This window comes from Microcebus murinus, chromosome 16 (genome assembly GCF_040939455.1).
Source record: "Microcebus murinus isolate Inina chromosome 16, M.murinus_Inina_mat1.0, whole genome shotgun sequence".
Taxonomy (NCBI): Eukaryota; Metazoa; Chordata; class Mammalia; order Primates; family Cheirogaleidae; genus Microcebus; species Microcebus murinus.
The window spans coordinates 40,529,992-40,549,485 of NC_134119.1; the positions used below are offsets into that span (position 1 = coordinate 40,529,992).

The 19,494-nt window shown below is 35.3% G+C and overlaps 1 protein-coding gene across 2 annotated transcripts in view; it reads left to right on the top strand.

Annotated features, from left to right (window-relative positions):
• The window catches only part of STK4 (serine/threonine kinase 4), a 90,274-nt gene that overhangs the window by 34,372 nt on the left and 36,408 nt on the right, over nt 1-19,494 (top strand). The window contains exon 10 of one of the 2 annotated variants that reach the window (XM_012780476.2): nt 13,135-13,292. In XM_012780476.2, the coding sequence (XP_012635930.1) occupies nt 13,135-13,292 (158 nt within the window). Of the gene's footprint in view, nt 1-6,636; nt 6,734-13,134; nt 13,293-19,494 lie in introns of those variants that run through there. The other variant, XM_076011150.1, reaches the window with a different exon arrangement.

Sequence of the window (19,494 nt, forward strand, 5' to 3'; positions counted from 1 at the left end):
TGATTTTGGCATCTGAAGATTTTCCTTTTTGGGTTTTGAGTGTTATGGGCTTTTTTATTTCTTTGTTTGTTTGTATTTTAAGAGGCAGGGTCTTGCTATATTGCCCAGACTGGAGTGGAGTGCAGTGGCATGATCATAGTTTACTGCAACTTTGAACTCCTGGGCTCCAGCAATCCTCCCACCTGAGCTCCTGAGTAGCTAGGACTACAGGCAAACACCATCACACCTGGCTAACTTTTTAATTTTTTGTAGGATGGGATCTCACTATGTTACCCAGGCTGGTCTTGAACTCCTGGCCTCAGACAATCCTCCTGTCTCAGCTTCCCAAAATGCTGGGATTGTAGGCATGAGCCATTGCACCTGGCCTGTATTTTTATTTTAAGTCTTGAATTTCTATGTGTTTAGAGCAGGAGAGGAGCCCTCTAGCACTTCAGCTCATTTGGTCATCTTAACTTTCTACAGAGATGATGTTTCTATGCTTTCTGAATAAGGCACAGGTTCAGAGAGGTTATCACTTGTTTATGGTCATATGGCTAGTAAGTGGTGGAGTTGGGAATTGACAGCACTCCAGAATCTGTGCTATTTTCATTGCACTGAACTTCTGATTTGTTTTGGTTGCCTAGCCCTATATTCATGGGCATTAGATCTATAATATAAAACTCATCAAAATTAATGGTAAGTCTGATGTCTTTCAGTGAGATTCCAGGGATGTCTTTTGTTTGTTTGAAACATTTATTATATATGTTATTTACTTAGTATACTCAGTAGGATGGATGTTATAACCATTAATAATAATTATTAATGATTAAGTGTTTAGTATATACCAGACACTATGCTGAATCCTTTATAAGCATTTCACATATTTTAATCATTACAGTCATGCTGTGGGGTAAATTTAATCACGCCCTGTTTTACAGCAGTTGAAACTGAATTGCAAAGAGATTAAGTAACTTGCTTAAGATTACATAATGAGTAATAGAAGAGCCAAGCTTGGAGCCCAGATATGTTTGATTTCAGAGTTTATGCTCTCAACCATGATGTTATACTGCTTCCAGCAGAGGCCCTTTATCAAGTTATTGGGGGCTAGGACTAAGGCTTATGTTATCATTCCTATGTTGGTAAGTCTCAGCCTGTAGTAATATACTTCTCCTTGTGGGTTATTTCAGTAACGAGCTACTCTACATATGTCCCCAGGATTTCCAGAAGTAAAGGGCAGACAGTTTTCAAAGGTGGCATGCCTCTAATAGGCTAATTGATATTGTTACAGCTAGGGAATTTGTTTTGGGAGCATATATCTGAATCTACAGTAAGAAGTCAGATTGTGGTTGGAAGTGAGGGATTGAGCCCAGTGGGATTTGATTGCTTTATAAGTGAGCTCAAGAATACCTGTAAGAACTGTAGAGGCAAACCATGGCCCACACTACTTTGAAAACCCTGTCTTGGATAAAAGGAGTTTTCAAAGTAAATAGATTAGGGATTTTTGAAAGTTTCTTCTGTTGGTCTAGATATGCTTTTTTGTTTGTTTGATTTTTGAATAATGGCTCTAGAAGAACCTTGTTTACCTCGGAGAACTGAAGGGCACATTATTGAAGAGACTGAGAGGGTCTGTGTCAGTGTTAGGATCATCATGCTTTTTCTGGGCCAGCAGAGGGAGCTCTGTAATAAATTATGGGTTATAATTGTGTTCCTATTTGAATTCACAAATCCCCTTTCTATGGTAGGCTTTATTCTAGATCAAGACCATTATTTATTTATTATAAAATATATTTTAAGTAACCACAGCAACACTAGGGCAAGGCTTTTAGTTAGGTAGGAGATTGGATACCTCATACTTGGCAAAGTTCAAATAAGACTGAAGTCAACTACAACATCTCAAAATAGTAACTTTTCCTCTCCCTTCCCAGATTTCTCAGTGAACTTAACCAGAATTGGTGTTTTCTTTCTGCAGGATGGTACCATGCATAATAGTTTTGAAAGTATCATCGGCTTTCAAAATGAAATTAATAATTCTTGTGTAGAACTGGCTAGAAAGTTATTTTATATATTAAATATTAATAATGACATTTTATAGCTTTTGTTGCCTAGTCTCTTCAGTTTTAATCTTATTTCTATGTTGACTACACAAAAGTCTAATGTTTTCTTTGGGAATTGCCCTTTTTCCTTTTTTTTGTCTTTTTGTTATTGATTTGCAGCATTTCTTTATATTTCAGATACTATTTTTTTTTTTTGCTAGTTATGTGTTTTGTATTTTCTCCTAGCTGTGGCTCATGCTTTTAATTTTGCAGAGTCTTTTCTTAGCAACTTTCAATTTCATGAAGTCACATTTGTCTTAAGTTTTCTTGTACAGTTATACTTTTTGTGTCATCTTTACAAAATTCTTTGCTAACCAGATGTCTTAAAAATAGTCTCTCCTTTTCCTAAAAGTTGTAAAGTTTTACTGTTCACATTTAAGACTTTCTTTAATATATCAGGAATTTGTTTTTGTTTCTAGTATGAGCTGTAGTCATTTTTTCCACCTGAAAGACTTGCTTCCTTTACTCCATCCAATTTATGTCACTATTCTCACATAAATTTTGGGATTAGTGTATCAAATTTTTAAAAATACTACTGGGATTTTGACTTAATTGCATTGAATACATAGATTAATTAGGTAGAATTGCCGTCTCTATGATGTAAATTCTTCCTATTCATGAACACGGTTTATCTTTCCTTCTGGTTTATCTCCTACATTCTTAGATAACTTAATAATTTTTTGTTTTGAGACAGGGTCTCACTCAGTTGCCTGGGCTTTTGTGCAGTGGCAACACCATAGCTCACTACAACCTCAAATTCCTGGGCTCAAGTGATCCTTCTGCCTCAGCTTCCTGAGTAGCTGAGACTACAGGCATGTGCAATCACATCTGGCCAATTTATATATCTATGTATCTATATCTATCTATCTATCTATATTCGTAGAGTTGAGATCTCGCTGTATTGATAAGGCTGGTCTCAAACTCCTGGGCCTAAGTGATTCTTCCGTCTCAGCCTCCCAAAGTGCTAGGATTACAGGCATGAGTCACCATGCTCCACCTAACTTTATACTTTTATCCACAAAGATGTTTTAGATCTTTTTGTTAAATTTATTTTCAGATGCTTTATAATTTTTATTGCTATTACAAATGCCAAACTTTAAAAACCTTTTGCTTTTAACACTAATGACTATTATTGATTTTTATGGCTAATTTGGAATAATTCAAAAACTGAGAGGTTCTTTTAAGAGTTCCCTAATAAAATGCTATCTTGAGGTTGTTGGTTATCACTAATCGATTCAGGTATTATTTCTGTCATCAATGTTGATAGAAATAATGTGCTTCAGAAAATCGAGTGTATCATAGAGGTTTGGGAAAATGTTAATTATTGTTATTAATATATGCCATCCAAAGTAATGTATTGGGACTGAATACCATTAGTAGCACTATAAAAATGATGAAATTTAGTGCATTTTGTTTTATATTAAGTTGTTATATTAAGTTTTCCCTCTTTTGTGTCTTAATATGCAGAAAAAGTTTCACTGTTATCCATTCTGAAGCAGACATATTTTTTAAATGAAGAGAATTTGTTATGTGTTTTATTTGATCCTTATCAAATAGGGTATTAATATTTAGAAGTAAAGTGAGAAGATTTAGTTTGTACTAGAAGTAGAATCTAGGTTTTCAAAAACATTATTAAAACATTTTTGTAAGTAAATTATATATTTGAAAGCAAAAAAAAAAGATTTTTTTCAGAGGCAGAGATAATCAAAAACATTTTGGAACAACTGAGATAGCTTGATTTGCACAAATCAGTAGTTTAGCTGTTACGTTAAATGTATTTGCCACATACGAGGAAATGACTGGCCAAAGGATGGTCACTTGTAATAATGTGTACCCATCTGCTAAAGATTTGACATGCGGTGGTTTTCCCTCTCAAGACTCATTGGGTATAATGTCATGATTTTCTTGTCCTCACTGCATTCCCAAGATATGCATATCAGCTGGTCTCCCCATCACATCTCCAAGCTTAATAGGCCAGTGGGAGGCAGAACTTGGATTGCTAATTGGATGATTCTTTCTCCTGACTCAAGCCTTTTAAATTAGACTGAGTGAACTAAAGGGATTGAGAAGATGATTTCTCTTTAAAATTTGTGCTTAGTTAGTGAAATTCTGATTTTTCCTCTAGAGCAATGCCATATTAATCTCTTTGGAAAAGAATTTTAAAGCATAGTGGCATAATTAAGTTAGGGCAACTGAGAAGCATATTTTAGTTAAATTACTGAGATAGTGTTATGTAAAAACATGTATTTATAGTTCTCCAGAAAGTCCTGAGGTTCATGAAGGCACCTATTGTTGCTATGGGTTTCCTCATGTTAAAAGCAAGTTAAAGGCCAGCCTCTTGTTGAAATGATTTTATTTCAACACCATCCATCAGATACTAATTTCAGAGCTGCATAAGATAGAAATTCTTGACTCACAGCCCATTTTCTTTATACCTGGAATTGTTTGAAGGGAATTGTTATAATATTGCCTCCCTTATGCCTTGTGTTCTCTCTCTCTCTCTCTCTGTCTCTCTTGGATTATAGCATTTGCAAGTAATTAGAACATAAAGTACTGAAGTATTTTAACACTTCTCTTACCACAAAAGCCTTCTGTCTAATTTCTGATCTTTTCAGGATTTTAACAATGATCATCAGAGAACATTAAGTGTCCACATGTGCTTGCCACTCCCAGCATGATAGAAGAGTTTCAGATAGCATCAGTGCAGTTATACGTACCACATCTACAACTTATAACATTTGGTTTTGTTGGAATCATATATCTGAGTAAAGACAAGAGAAGGAAAAGGGAGTAGAGGAATGAGCTTTGATTTTTGGAATCAGAGTCTTTGGCTTGAAACTTTACTCAGAGTCTTATAAACTGAGTCTCATTGGTCAAGTTATTTCCTTTTTTGAACCTCAGTTTCCTGGTCGAAGAGCATAAAAGTTCTGATTTTGTAGTTTTTGTCAAGATGATATGAGATAATAACATGTAAAATACTTAGTGGATAAATGCTCATAATAAGTATTTGTTGAGTCTTCTAGTATGAGACTGGTTTTTTTCATTAAACTAAACATTCCTTCAACCAGGGCCAATTTTCTTCATCCTAATTCCTTTTCTTTTGATAACTGTGCTTTTTGTTTTTACTCTTGGTATTAAAGGTATTTTCTAAGTGTCATCTCAAGTATGTCTCAGTGCTGGCATTAAAATGGTTGAGCTAAAGGAAGGCCGCTTGTCAGTTTCAGTAACGTATTTTTGCCAATGTACTGAGAAGAGAGAGAGAGTGTGTGTGTGTGTGTTAAATTCCTTGGCAATAATATATGTGTTTTTGAGAATCTGTTAAATAGCTCAAAATACAAGATGACAGATTTTAAAGAAGGCCAGACTTTGAATCCACATGAGCCTTCTTTTGTAAAGTTTCAAACTCTTATCTTAATACTGTGAAATTTATTACCAACTGGGTTTTTTTCCATCTCTGAAAGATAATCGCTGTGGTTCACTGTGCATTTTATCAGAAGCTCCCTCCTGGGTAAGGTTTACAATAGAAGAGCAGACATCTTGGTACTTAGACTTTTCTCACAGTTTCACAAATAATTCAAGGTCATCCTGCCAGAGTGGAGACTAAATCCTAATTGTTTGTGCAGTTTTTCTTATTGTGTCCAGATGTTGGGCCCACTTTTATCTTTGGAAACCATTAACATTCTTGATTCTTTTGGGATGAGCCAAAAAGCACAGACTCTTGGTGCCTGAAAATTCATTCAGAACACCCTGCCAGACCACATATTAGGATATCAAAGTACCAGATCTCAGTGTGACTTGGGTGAAGGGCTCAAGGCCTATATTTTTGGAAAGATAGCTGCTCCAGTATAGTATATTGGTAAAAGAAGAGCCAACAACAGCCATAGGGGAAATATATTTTCCAAGAGAGGGCAGTAGCATAATAATAATAATAAAGAACAAAGAAAAGTAAATTTCAAAAGATATACTTTGTTATACCTAAGAGGTTGATAAGTCAGTCTTGATGAATTAGTGGAATATATTTCTCTGGTAGTCTAAGTTAGACTTGGGGCCTCATGTAGCCTTCTGGATCCTTAAGTGTGGCCTTTTAACTGAATCCAAATCCTTTTTGGATTTGTTCTGTGAAGTTTAAATTTGGTTGAGTGGCCTCACTTGGGCATCTGGAGGGCCACATGTGGCCTTGAGGCCACAGGTTCCCCACCCCTGGAAACTATTCTGACCTTCTTTCTTTTGTTCAGCAAAAAAATGGAGATGCATTTTCAAATATCCATTTAAATGGATCTATAAAGAAAAAGGAGATGATTCTCTTCTAGTGTTTATGCTCTAAGAAATATCAACTTGGAATCAGTATTTGTTAAAAATAAATAATGCCGACCAAGAAGTATTTATTAAGTAGTCACTATGTGTGTCATTACTGTGTAGTGTACAAAAACTAACACAGATATTAACTGCTGAGCAGGAACTTGGAGAATAAAAGGGGAAAATGACATTTGTCGTTATCATTATCTAATATTTACAGCAGGCCTACTGTATAATAACTGTTTTTTCTAATTCCTTACATGTATAGAACATTACCCTGGGTGCTTCAGATAGTGGTATTTGATAATGACACAACTTAATTAGAAGAAAGGACCTCTACATATGAAGGTAATGAAATACTAGGCCAAATGCTGGGTAAGTGGTACAGAAAAGTGTTGAAGGATTTGTGAAAAGGAAAGCAAGGACTCAGATATGCAGGAAGGCTGGGGAAGGATGTTCCAGGCAGGCACAAAGTCAGAAAGGTAGAAATGTATATTGAATATTCAGTTTGGCTGAAGCATCTGTGGGTGTTGACTGGATTTTGGAGGACCTTGAATTCCAAAGTAATGAGTTTGAACTTGATTCTGTTAGTAATAGAATACGTGAAGATCAGGAAAGTGAAATAATGGAGTTTCAAAAGACTGTAAAAGGTGAGACCAATTAGGTAATTCTTGTGATAACCATTCTCACTTGTGAACCTTTTGTATCTTTTTAGATGGGCTGCCCCTATTGCTGTAGTTAGTAACCCTTTGAAACTTGGATTTAGATGTTTTTGAATAGATATATTGCAGTGCACCAGAATTAAAACAGCTAGAGCACCATTGCCCAGAAATCGAGTCAGTTCACTTAGAAGCAATTAACAAAACTAAACTGCTTAACTGGAAGAGTTGTTCCAGGCTCCAGGGAATCTTGTAATTTATGATTCTAGTGATTCTTAGTGGTTTCAAAAAACATTGGGATATAAATAAAGGAATATTTATGGTCACACACAGCAACTTGGATAATAACTTGTACAATCAAGTGAGTTCATTAATGTAAAGTGCTTAAGTATCTGGTAACAAAAACAAACCCAAAAACCACACACACATAACAATGTTAGATTTTTTTTAAAAAGCGTATGATAAGAATATACATTAAAGCATTATAAACCAGAAAAACCTTGAGTGATTACTGGTGGTTTTTTTCTTGCAAATATTCATGCATGAAACAGAAAAGGAAATGCAGGCTCTGCCCAGTTCTCTAGTTTGAACAGAATTAATTACTATTTAGGTAGAAAGGAGTTATTAGAGGAATTAAGGAAAGAGTAAATTGACCTTTGTGGTTTACTTAGCGACAATTTGGAAAATGAAGGTTTGAGATGGAAGATCATAAATTTAAGGTCTAGTAAATAGTCATTCCAGTGGAAAAGTGGGCTTTAATCTTTGATCAAGCTCCTTCCCACCTCTAACTACCCTGACATTGTGCTATAGTTCATATGAATCCAGAAATAAGAATAAATAGTAGAAGAAAGGGGTATTGATGTTTTTTTTAATTGAGTTATTGGTATATATTCACATACCATGCAATTCACTCATTTAAAAGTGGTTCTTAGTATAGTCACAGAGTCGTATAATACAACCATCACTGTAATCTAATTTTTAAAGCTTTACTATTTTTTGAGAAATAATTCATATTATAAAATTTGCCATTTTAAAGCATAGAATTCAGTTGGTTTTTTTTTTTTAAGGAATTTAACAAGGTATTCTAACCATACCACTATTGAATTCCAGACTTTTTGATCACACCCCCAAAAGCTGTGATCCTGTTGTTATCTATCACTTCCCATTCTCCTCTCATTCCCAGGCAACCATTAATCTACTTTCTGTCTCTATGGATTTGCCTATTCTGGACATTTTATGTAAATGGAATCATACAATATGTGGCTTTTTGTGTCTGGATTCTGTCATTTTGTATAATGTTTTCAAGGTTTATCCATGTTGTTTTATGTACCAATATTTCATTTCTTTCTATTGCTGAATAATATAGTCCACTGTGTGGATATACTACATTTCATTTATCTGTTCATCACTTGATAGATATCTGGGTTGTTGAATCTTTTTGCTTTTGTATAGCATTTTTCAAAGAAAAATAAATAGAAGATACAGTTGCTTATGAATTCACTCCTTTGTGGGCTTAGACAGATTGTCCATTTAGCTTGACAAATGCTGCTTACAACGAAAAATAGGCTAGTCATAGTATGGGAGTTCATGTATTTCTTACATCAGATAAAAGAATTAGAGCAAGATGTGACTATTTTCAAGGGTTGGTTTCTTTGCTCAGTCTGTTTTCCCTATGGCTTTAGGTTTCTTGTATCATTCAACTGAACATCTTCATTTCCTGGGATACATCTGAAAAAATACCGTAGCTCAAGTCAAAACAAAAAGCCCACCAGCTAGCTGAAGCCCTGGGGACAGCATGGCCTTTAATCAGCTTGGGCTGATTCTCTCATGCTTTTCAGCACTGTCAGGCTGCTGTCCAGCACACTTGATCATCTATCTAGCTAAAGGGTGCTGAAAGAAAAGTTCAAAGATAAGGTTACTGGGAAAATTCCATTCCCTCACTCTTTCTGCACTTAACTTAATGGCAATTCTAACATGTCAAGAATCTTTATTTTGATTTTAGAGAACTTACAATGAGATGCAGCTCACCAAACTTAAAACCTGATTGTTGCATTCAAATCCTGTCCTTGTTGGTTACTAGCTATGAAATCTCAGGCAAATTTCTTTCCTTATAAAAGGGGATAAAAATACATACCTCAAAAGATTCTTTGAGGATTAAGTGAAATAGTACATTGCCAGTACATTGCCTGGCACTTGCTAGGTGCCTGATAAGTGTAAAGCCTCTTCCTTCCCTACTTTATATGGTGGTCATAAAGTTTGGATGAGAATATCATGTGAAAACACTTAGTAGAAAGCCTGAAATGTAGAAGGTATTCAGTAAATGTTAGTTGAATTTGAACCTGAGTTCCCAAAGAATGAAACTCTTTTTGTAGGTTTAGGGTGATGTGTATGAATGTGTGTATGTGTGTGTGAAAGAGTCAGGCAGACAGACAGACAGACTGTATCAGTTAGCTTTGCTGTATAACCGATGACCCTAAAATTTAGTGGCTTAAAATAGCAGCCATTTTATTTAATTCATGATTCTGTAGGTTGGCAATTAGATTGGACTCAGCTAGGCGGTTCTTCCAGCTTGGGCTGGTTTGCTCTGCTCTTTAGTCACCTGGCTGATTTATGAGGTCCCTCAGCTGAGACATCTGCTGACTGGCCTCTCCACATGGTATTTCACCATCTTGCAGCCTCACTCAGATTTATTTTCATTGTAGTAGAATACACATAATTTTTAGTTTCTTCTTGCTGTACATTTGCTATTGTGTCACTGACCAAAGCAAGTTAGTTAGCTCAGCCCATTGTGGGAGGGCACAACTCAGGGATGAAGATAACAGGAGAATATTATTGTGGCCACTTTTGAAAACAGTTTATCTTAGATACTAATTGTGGTAGGAATACAAATCTGTTCACTGAGGATTATTACTGGTGTAGAAAATCAGACTGAGAACAGGTGCTACAGTTTAATTATGGTGTTTTTGAGGAAATGTTGGTCACTATAGGAATGCTGTCTTCCACACAACCTTAATCCATCAGTGAAGCAACCTTACACATCAGGAAAGAATCATTATGGCGGAGGCATTTAATTTCTGCAGTCATCAACTACAGCGATCACCTAACTGTTTTTGAATGCATACTATTTTTTTGCCAGTTGAAGTGGCTTCCGCTACTAGTTGATTCATTCGTTTCTGCTTTAGTTACATAAAATATTTTTATCATCTACATCTCTAGATGATATCTTTATTACAGTTTGAGTCACCTTTCCCATCTGTTAAACCAAGCCAACAACGACAAAAAGAAATCCAAAGACTAAAGAGACATTCTTGTCACTAAACTGTTTGTTGAGCCCTATTTTTCAGTTTGGCCTGGTCTTTGTTTTATGCCCATACACATCTAGTTGTAACATATTTTAGATTAGAGGCATCAAATATCATAATCTCTCTGGAGATAAGGACTACTTCTTTTGAATAGTTATCAATAACTGGGGCATAAATATGTTTTCCTATGCTACTGCCAAGTCATAAAATTTTCAAAGCTATAAGGGAAGTTAGAAATAACCTGACCTAGTGTCATCATTTTGAAGATTGGGAACCTGTGGTTTTCTCAAAATCATATAGTCAGAACCAAAAATCTAAATCTTTAAACTGCAGGATTGGGATTTTTTTCTAATTTTTAGAAAATTGTGGTAAAATATACATAACATAAAATTCTAAGAGAGGGATTTTTCTGTTGTGCTGCCTCCAAAATCAACTTTAGCTTTTTAGTAATCTGATATATGTAACTTTTTAACTAACCATTCTGCTACAGTTAAATTTCATTCACACATGTTTTCTTCTAGTATTTATGGTTTTAATTTTTACAATTAGATCTTTTATCCATTTGGAGTATTCCAGGCTTAAGATATGATATGAAGATTCAATTTAATCTTTTTCCAAATAGTTATTCCATTGTTTGTATAGCCATTTGGACTTTCTATTTTGTTTCTGGACTTTCCATTCTGTTCAGCTGGTTGGTATATCTTGTCAGGATATTTTATATACTGTATATGTCAGCAATTGGCAGTATACTGAAATGCTGGCCTCTAGGAGGTTTTCTGAACAGTGTTTTTTTAATGCGTAGGATTATGTGTAGCATTGCAGGTTGTCTCTGAGCCAGTCCTCTCCTCTGGGTTCAGAGGAGAGGCACCACTATGTAGAAGTCTTATTTTGTTGTAGCTCCTGCAGAACTATGTTATGAAGTAATACCTTCAATTTAATTTAACAATTAAACAAAATAAACATAAGCATCACCTAGCATCATACCTAGAGCACACAAAACACCATGTACTCATTAACTGGTCCTAGCAAATTTTGTGTTTAATTCTCAATAAGTGGAGAGGCAACAGTGTAGTAAGCTATTGGCAACATCTGGAAGTGGGCAAATCTGGGACTGGCTGCTGTTGAACGTGGCAGTGGTGACAGTGAGAAAGATGACAAATGTCTTAAGAGGTAGTCAGGGTGCTGGCTTGAAACTGGACCAGGCAAGTGTCATGAGATAAGGAAGATTGCCTAGAACAAGGATGCCTGAAGAGAAATACTTGCTGTTCTTTATCTTCTAACCCTCTACCCATCTACTTCTTTAGGTTCTCAACCCTCTGGTTCTTTTTCCTGGTTATTGTGGGAAAGGGCTGTATAAACTCACATGTTCCTGGAAAGCACTGAAAAAAACTTCTGTGTTAATCATAGGCACAAAGATACTTTAACATATGAAGCAGGTACACTCAGTTAGCTAGGTTTTTAAGTTATGCCAGGTAAAGCAATTCTTTTTGCTGTTGTTACTAATAACTAGTAATTGTTGTATTCTGCTCTTATATGGTAATGGCTGCAAGGTAGCTGCTGATTCTGTTCTCCAGGGTGGTTTGAGGCCCAACCTAAGCTCCTCTTTACCAGTCTTCCATGACCACCTAACCTGCAAGATCTGGGCACATGTATCTTCATTAATTCTATTTATTTAATACCTATATAGTACTATCTCTTTTTAAAAATGTTTTAAAAAAGTAAATAAAATCACCTGTAGTTGTAGTGGTCAGGCACCATGGCTCACACCTGTAAACCTAGCACTCTGAGAGCCCAAGGTGGGAGGATCACTTGAGCTCAGGAGTTGGAGACCAGCCTGAGCAAGAGCAAGACTCCATCTCTACTAAAAATAGAAAAATTAGCTGGGCATGGTGATGTGTGTCTGTAGTCCCAGCTACTTGGGAGGCTGAGGCAGAAAGATCACTCAAGCCCAGGAGTTTGAGGTTGCAGTGAGCTATGATGACACCACTGTTCTCTAGCCAGGGAGATAGCATAAGGCACCGTCTCTCAAAAAAAAAAAAAAAAAAAAAAAAAGTCCTACTGCCAGAGACAGACCCTGTTAACATTTTGGTATATTTTCTTCCAGACTTTTTTTCTCCTATGCATATAATTTTATAGAGTTGAGATTATACTGCATATGTAATATTTTATCCTATTTTCCCTTTAATTTTATTGTAAACCATTTATAGATAGTATTTTAGAAGTTATCCACATGTTCTGGTTAACAGAAAAAAAAAAGAAAAAAAAAATAGAAGTTACATGATCTTTCATAGAGTAGATGGAGCATGATTTAATTATGCATATTTTTGTCATTCCAATTAGGTCATGAGATTATCAAGGAAAGTCATCCTACTGTGTCATCCTAGTCTAATGCTTATAGAGAATATTGTATATGATAGATGCTAAATAAATGCTTTGGCTTGCATCTCTGTTTTCAGTCTAAAGATTACAGAAACTATTTGCTATAGGAGACCTAAAATGTATTATGTGCAGCTTACTCAGAATCATTGCACCACCCAAACCTTTCTATCTAGAGAAAGGGACCTCAGAGACATTTTTGTGTATATTTTGGGGGGCCTTGCATCCTCCTGAAATTCTAAGAAATATTTTGAGTGAGTATTTGTGCCTTTTTTGTAGTTTCATAGATTCTTGAAGAAGGAGTCTTTTATCTAATAGAAAGACCCATCTATCCAGAGACTGTAGCCCATCTGGAGATAGATCTATTTATTAAACTTATCTAAAATGTAAGACTATTCCTTTTCACTTTTTATTTTTCTTGGTTTTCAGGAAGGGATGAGACCATGCAGCCTGCAAAACCATCTTTTCTGGAATATTTTGAACAAAAAGAAAAGGAAAACCAGATCAGCAGCTTTGGCAAGAGTGTGCCTGGCCCACTGAAAAATTCTGCAGATTGGAAAGTACCACAGGATGGAGACTATGAGTTTGTAAGTAGTTGGAAATAAATGGTTATATCTTCAGGGGGAAGTTATTTGCAATATTGCACATCGGATTCTGTCATTTCACTGAAAGTACTTGAGCGTTTTTTTTGTGCAGTTTGAGTCTTCTATGATTGTCCCCATGAGCGAGCGGCTCCTTATATTTGGGCAGTTCTTGGGTCCGTAATTAGTGGCCTCTTTTTTTGTTTTAAAAATCTTTTGTTCACTTGCCATCTTTTTTTTTTTTTTTTTTTTTGTCCAGTTGGAAATTAAGAAAGCAGTACTCCATCAAATGAAGATGTAATTGTCTTTAATAGTTTATTTGAGATTTTGATTTTATATTTAAGAATTGGATTGGAAGACAGTTTTTACTGTTTTGTATTGTCGTTGTTCTGCTAACCATTCTCCTAATTTTAGGCTCTCTGGGAGGAGTATTCAGAATTTTTTAAGAGGATAAATATAAATTATTCCAAAGTTTCTAATGAAACACTGGGTGTGTTTTTCCTTTCTCTGCTGTGGAACATTCTCTTATTCTCTTTCAACCACAGACTCTTATTAATGTTTATAAGGATTTAATGAGTAGAGGCATTAAAAACTTTGGGAAGAAAGCTAAGGAGTCTGTATGCCTGTTTTGAATATTTCTAGAAAGGATTTTTCTCTTTAGGAATTTTTTATTTTTATATCCTTAAATTCTAAAGTTTGATATTCAGCTGTCATAATTCTGTCCTTTTTTCTAAAAGAGCTTAGTTGAGCATTAGATTTGAACTTCAGGTGGTCTTTCTGGTCCTGGCTTTCCACTGTTGACTGGCCTAGAGGAAATGATGTCATTCTTCCATAACCTAATTTCTACTTTTGTAAAATGGCAGGAATGTCATAGTCTATGCACCTAATGATAGTTGAGGTCTTAGATATCTAGAGAGAGATCTTTGAGGACCAGAATAACTCACCTGAGGTTACTTGATTGATTAGTCATTGAACCCATGTTAGAGTCACCTTCATTTGTTTTTATCATCTGTATATTTATTTATTTATTCAGTGCCTATGTGTGTGTGTGTGTGATTATATATTTGACACTGTTGTAGGAATATAGTAGTGAACAGAACAGCCAGAAACCTGTCCCTCATGGAAGTTTCATTCTAAAAGAAGGAAAATAAGTAAAATATTTAATGTGTCAGATAGTGGTAAATATTATGGAAAATATAAAGCCAAAGAGAGAGAGTGTATGTAGCTTTTAAATATAGAGTAGTTCAGGAAGTCCTCCTTGGTAAGAAGATGAGGATGTGAACTGTGTGAATATCCAGAGGAAGAGCTTTTTAGACAGCAGGAACAGCACATGCAAAGGTCCTGTGGCAAGGGACTTGGTTGGTGTGTTACTGAACAGTGAAGAAACAGTATGTCTTGGATGGCACCAAGAATGTGTAGTAAGAAGGAGCAATGAGAAAACTATAGTTTTTAAAGAAGTTAATCAAGAAGACTTAAATATCCTCTCAAAAATTGACATTTCAGTTAGACAGAAAACTAACACTAGTAACAAGGTTGATAAAACAGAAAATAGAAAAACTTTTCTAATATACATGAAACTTTAAAAACATATTTGGAGTATTGATAAAATTTGACTGGTTTTAAAGTACACAAAAAGAAATCTCCACATAGAAATCATAGGCCACATTCACTGACTATAATACAGTAAAATTAGAAATTAACAGTAAAAAGCAGCCAAAGCTACTTTATCCCATTTGGAAATGTAACAGTATATCTTTAAATAGTTCTCACTTTAAAGATAAAATCAAGGGCCAGGTGCAGTGGCTCATGCCTGTAATCCTAGCACTTTGGGAGGCCGAGGCGGGCGGATCGCTCAACGTCAGGAGTTCGAAACCAGCCAGAGCAAGAGTATGACCCCCATCTCCACTAAAAATAGAAAGAAATTAATTGGCCAACTAAAAATATATAGAAAAATTAGCCGGGCATGGTGGTGCATGCCTGTGGTCCCAGCTACTCGGGAGGCTGAGGCAGGAGGATTGCTTGAGCCCAGGAATTTGAGGTTGCTGTGAGCTAGGCTGATGCCACAGCACTAGAGCCCGGGCTACAGAGTAAGACTCTGTTTAACAAAAAAAAAAAAGATAAAATCAAAACAGAAATTATAAACTATTTAGAAATGAATTATAAGAACCCTACAAAATTCAGATTCCTCTAATTCAGAACCTGTGGGATGCAGCAAAAAATGGTATTCAGAGGAAGATTTATACACTTAAATGTATTTTCTTTTTAGGATACAAGAAAGGGTGTAAATAAGCTAAAAAACAAATAGTATAAAGATAAAGGCAGAATTTAATGAAATAGAAAACAAACAAAAAAGTTGATCTGTAAAAAACCAAAAGCAGGTTCTTTGAAAGTACCTGACTTTTGGCAGATTTGATCAAGTTAAAAAGGAAGATGATACCAATGAACTATAGTGGGTATAGGGGAGAGAGAGCATTATTAGAGATGGAAGAATGTTATTAAAAGAATGATCAAAGATTATAATTTAGAATTTTATGTCATTAAATTTGAAAACCTAGATAGATATTTCAGATATAATACCATATTTATTTCCCATATGGATGTAGAAATGCATAAAAATATTCAAGATATTTTTGAACAAGAACAGCAAATTAGACTTACACTTCCGGATATCAAAATGTACCACAAAACCACAATAATGAAAGTATTGTGATATTGGCATAAGAATATAGATCAATGTTATAGAATAGAATTGAGAAGCATACGTGTGTGTATGTATAAGAGTATATTAAAGCTATACTACCTATTTCTGTATATATATGCACACATGCAACTGCATAGATAAAAAAGACAGGATATAAAATAACTTGATAAGAGTCATTGCCTCTGGAGAGAAATTTAGTTTTAGATGCTTTTACAGAGAGAGTATTACTGTACTAACATATTACTTGGCTTAACTTAAAAAAATTAGAGATATGTTTTTTTTTTTTCTTTTTTTGTTTTACTGACAAGTCTTGCTTCTAATAGAGATATGTTTTTAAACTTTCTATTTGGATGTTTCCTGGTTTTAGTCTAAATTGAGTTAGCCAGTGCTTCTGCAGATCTATAGGAACCAAGAGTACTTTTTAGCCAATTATTATCTTTGCAAGTATTGTTGAGTATTAGCTTTTTGGATCCTTAGGTTTTGAAGTAAGTTTCCTATTTATTCAAATGAAGTTGTTTTCAGATTTCTTATGACTTACACTATAAAAAGATTTGCTGGTAGGTGGCTCCTTCATATTAATTAGATCTATATTTTTTTGAAGTCCTCTGTGTGTACTATGTGTGAATAGGCAAGACTGCAGGATCCTCGACAGCCTGGATTTTTTTTACTCGTCTGTGTATTCCTAACACCTAGCAATTGCCTGGCTTAAAGTTAGCATGCTGTTTTCGATTAAACTCAGACATAGTCTCTGAATTAATTCAATATTTAATTCAACTAATTGAATTAAACTCAAATATTATCACTACCCTGAGAGAGTTCATAATGTAGCAGAAAATAATCCAGTGATTTTGATATGTCGTGGTAGTGATAGCTTAGATTTATTGAGAATTTGCTATGTGCCAGGCATTATATATGTTAGCTCAATCTTCACAACCATCCTATGAAGTAGGTAATGTTACTATTACCATCTTATGGGTAAAAAAACTGAGGCTTAAGAGGAGAAATAAATTCAAGAGATCTATTGCACAATAAAATGACTAGTTAAATAACAATATATTGTATTTTAAAAATTGCTAAGAGAGTATATTTTAAATGTTCTTGCCACAAAAAATTATAAGTATGTACAGTAAATCATGTTAATTAGCTTGATTGAGCTATTCCACAGTGTGTACATACAGTAAATAGTTTCCTCTTGTCCACAGTTTCCCTTTCCAAGGTTTCAGTTACCTGAAGTTAACTGTAGTCCAAAAATACTAAGTGGAAGATTCCAAAAATAAACAATTCACAAGCTTTAAATTGTGCCATTCTGAGTGTGTAATTAAATCTTATAATCGTCCAGCTTTGTCCTACCCTGGATGTGAACCATCGCTGTCCAGTGTATCCGTGCTGTACACTTTGCCTGCTCGTTAATCACTTAGCAGCCAACTCTGTTGTCAGATCAGCTGTTGCAGTATTGTAGTGCTTGTGTTCAAGTCACCCTTATTTTACTTAATAATGGCCCCAGGGTGCAAGAGTAGTGATGCTTGCAGTTCGGGCAAGCCAAAGAGAAGCTGTAAAGTGCTTCCTGTAAGTGAAAAGGTGAAAGTTCTAGACTTAATATGGAAAGAAAAAATCATATACTGAGGTTACTAAGATCTATGGTAAGAATGAGTATTTATCCATGGAATTGTAAACAGTATGTTGTTGTTACATAATTGTTCTATTAATGTCTTATTGTCCACTGGAGGTTTCAGAATTTATCCCCTGTAGATAAGGGTGGACTACTGTACTTCAAAACATCATGCTGTACATGATACGTATATACAATTTTTATTTGTAAATTAAAAAGAAAAAAGAAAACAGACTTGCAGGGGGTAATTGATTACATTTACACAGATAGTGGCACAGCAGGGATTTGAACCAAAGCAGTTTGGCTGCTGAGCACATCCTCTTACCCTGTGTATACTATATAGTCTCTCTCTAAGCTATTCTGGTAAATTCTCTGTATAAAAAAGTGCTATAGGAGCCCAGAAAAGAGAGCAAGAACCTCAGGGAAGGCATCAAGAGTCTCATTTGAAGTGTATTTTGAAACATGAAGCATGTCTGTGGAAACCCTAAGCCTGTGGTATGGCTGGGAAGACAGGAGTGTGGGTGTGGGAGGAAAGGGGGGCAGGGACTGAAGGAGAGACCTTGAGATGAAGTAAATTAGTTCCTAGTGTACCCATTTTTTCCTGGAAATATTTAGTACTATTTTAGATTTTTCCTTGGTTTATGAGAGAAATTAAAAGTAGAATCCTAATACAGCACAGAGAGCTAATATCCCTCCATGTGATAATGGGTCCATCAGGATAGAAAACCACTAAACTGTTAATTCAAAATTAATTTGATGAAAATAACAGAATCTGAACAAGATTGCTCATTTGGATTCCCTGGATAATTATAAGCCATTCAGATGGATTTTTTGGTGGCAAAAAGAATAAATTTTAGCCCTTAGCTTTTCCCAGGAGGCCAACAATAACGTATGATTTCTGAAACTGTCTTAATTATTCATTCCCAGATCAGGGCTCCAAATCTGATTGTAAATTGAGATTTCTTTCGGTGTTTATAAAGAAGGTTTACTGAATTGTCAGAACACAGTCAATTATTCATTTGTTGTTAGGTTACACTCTTTGCTTTTGGCTATACACTTTAGAAATTAGATATTTGCTGGGAGGTGAGAATTATTACTACCTTATTTATAATTTAAAATGGTGATTGGTATGGTAGCAGAGATGCATTATTTGCTTATGCTTAAGTTAATACTCTCAAGGATGCATCTTGATGTTTTTTGGGAACCCAGGTATCTACAACTTGAAACTATCTGCCATTTCATAGAGACAAAAGGAACATTTCCAAAACATTCTTTGAATTTATTGTTCATTTGTTTCAAAATGAGTTTAAAAAATTAGTGCATGTCGTTAAATATACCATCCTCCATTGCTAAGATAAAATCTGATGAAGTTCCCATCACTCAGCTACAACAGTCATCAACTCATAACTGTTCTTGTTTTATTCTTCACCTCCACTAATTCTTGTCCCTACCTCTTTATTGTTTTGAAGCAAATTCCAGGCATATTTCATTCTAAATATTTTATAGGTATCTATAAAAGATTAAAGACCCCTCTAAAGGCTGGGCGTGGTGGCTCACGTCTGTAATCCTAGCTCTCTGGGAGGCCAAGGCAGGCGGATTGCTCGAGGTCAGGAGTTCGAAACCAGCCTGAGCAAGAGCGAGACCCTGTCTCTAACATAAATAGAAAGAAATTAATTGGCCAACTGATATATATAGAAAAAATTAGCCGGGCATGGTGGTGCACACCTGTAGTCCCAGCTACTCGGGAGGCTGAGGCAGGAGGATCGCTGGAGCCCAGGAGTGTGAGGTTGCTGTGAGCTAGGCTGACGCCATGGCACTCACTCTAGCCTGGGCAACAAAGTGAGACTCTGTCTCAAAAAAAAAAAAAAAAAAAAAGACCCCTCTAAAAATATAATACC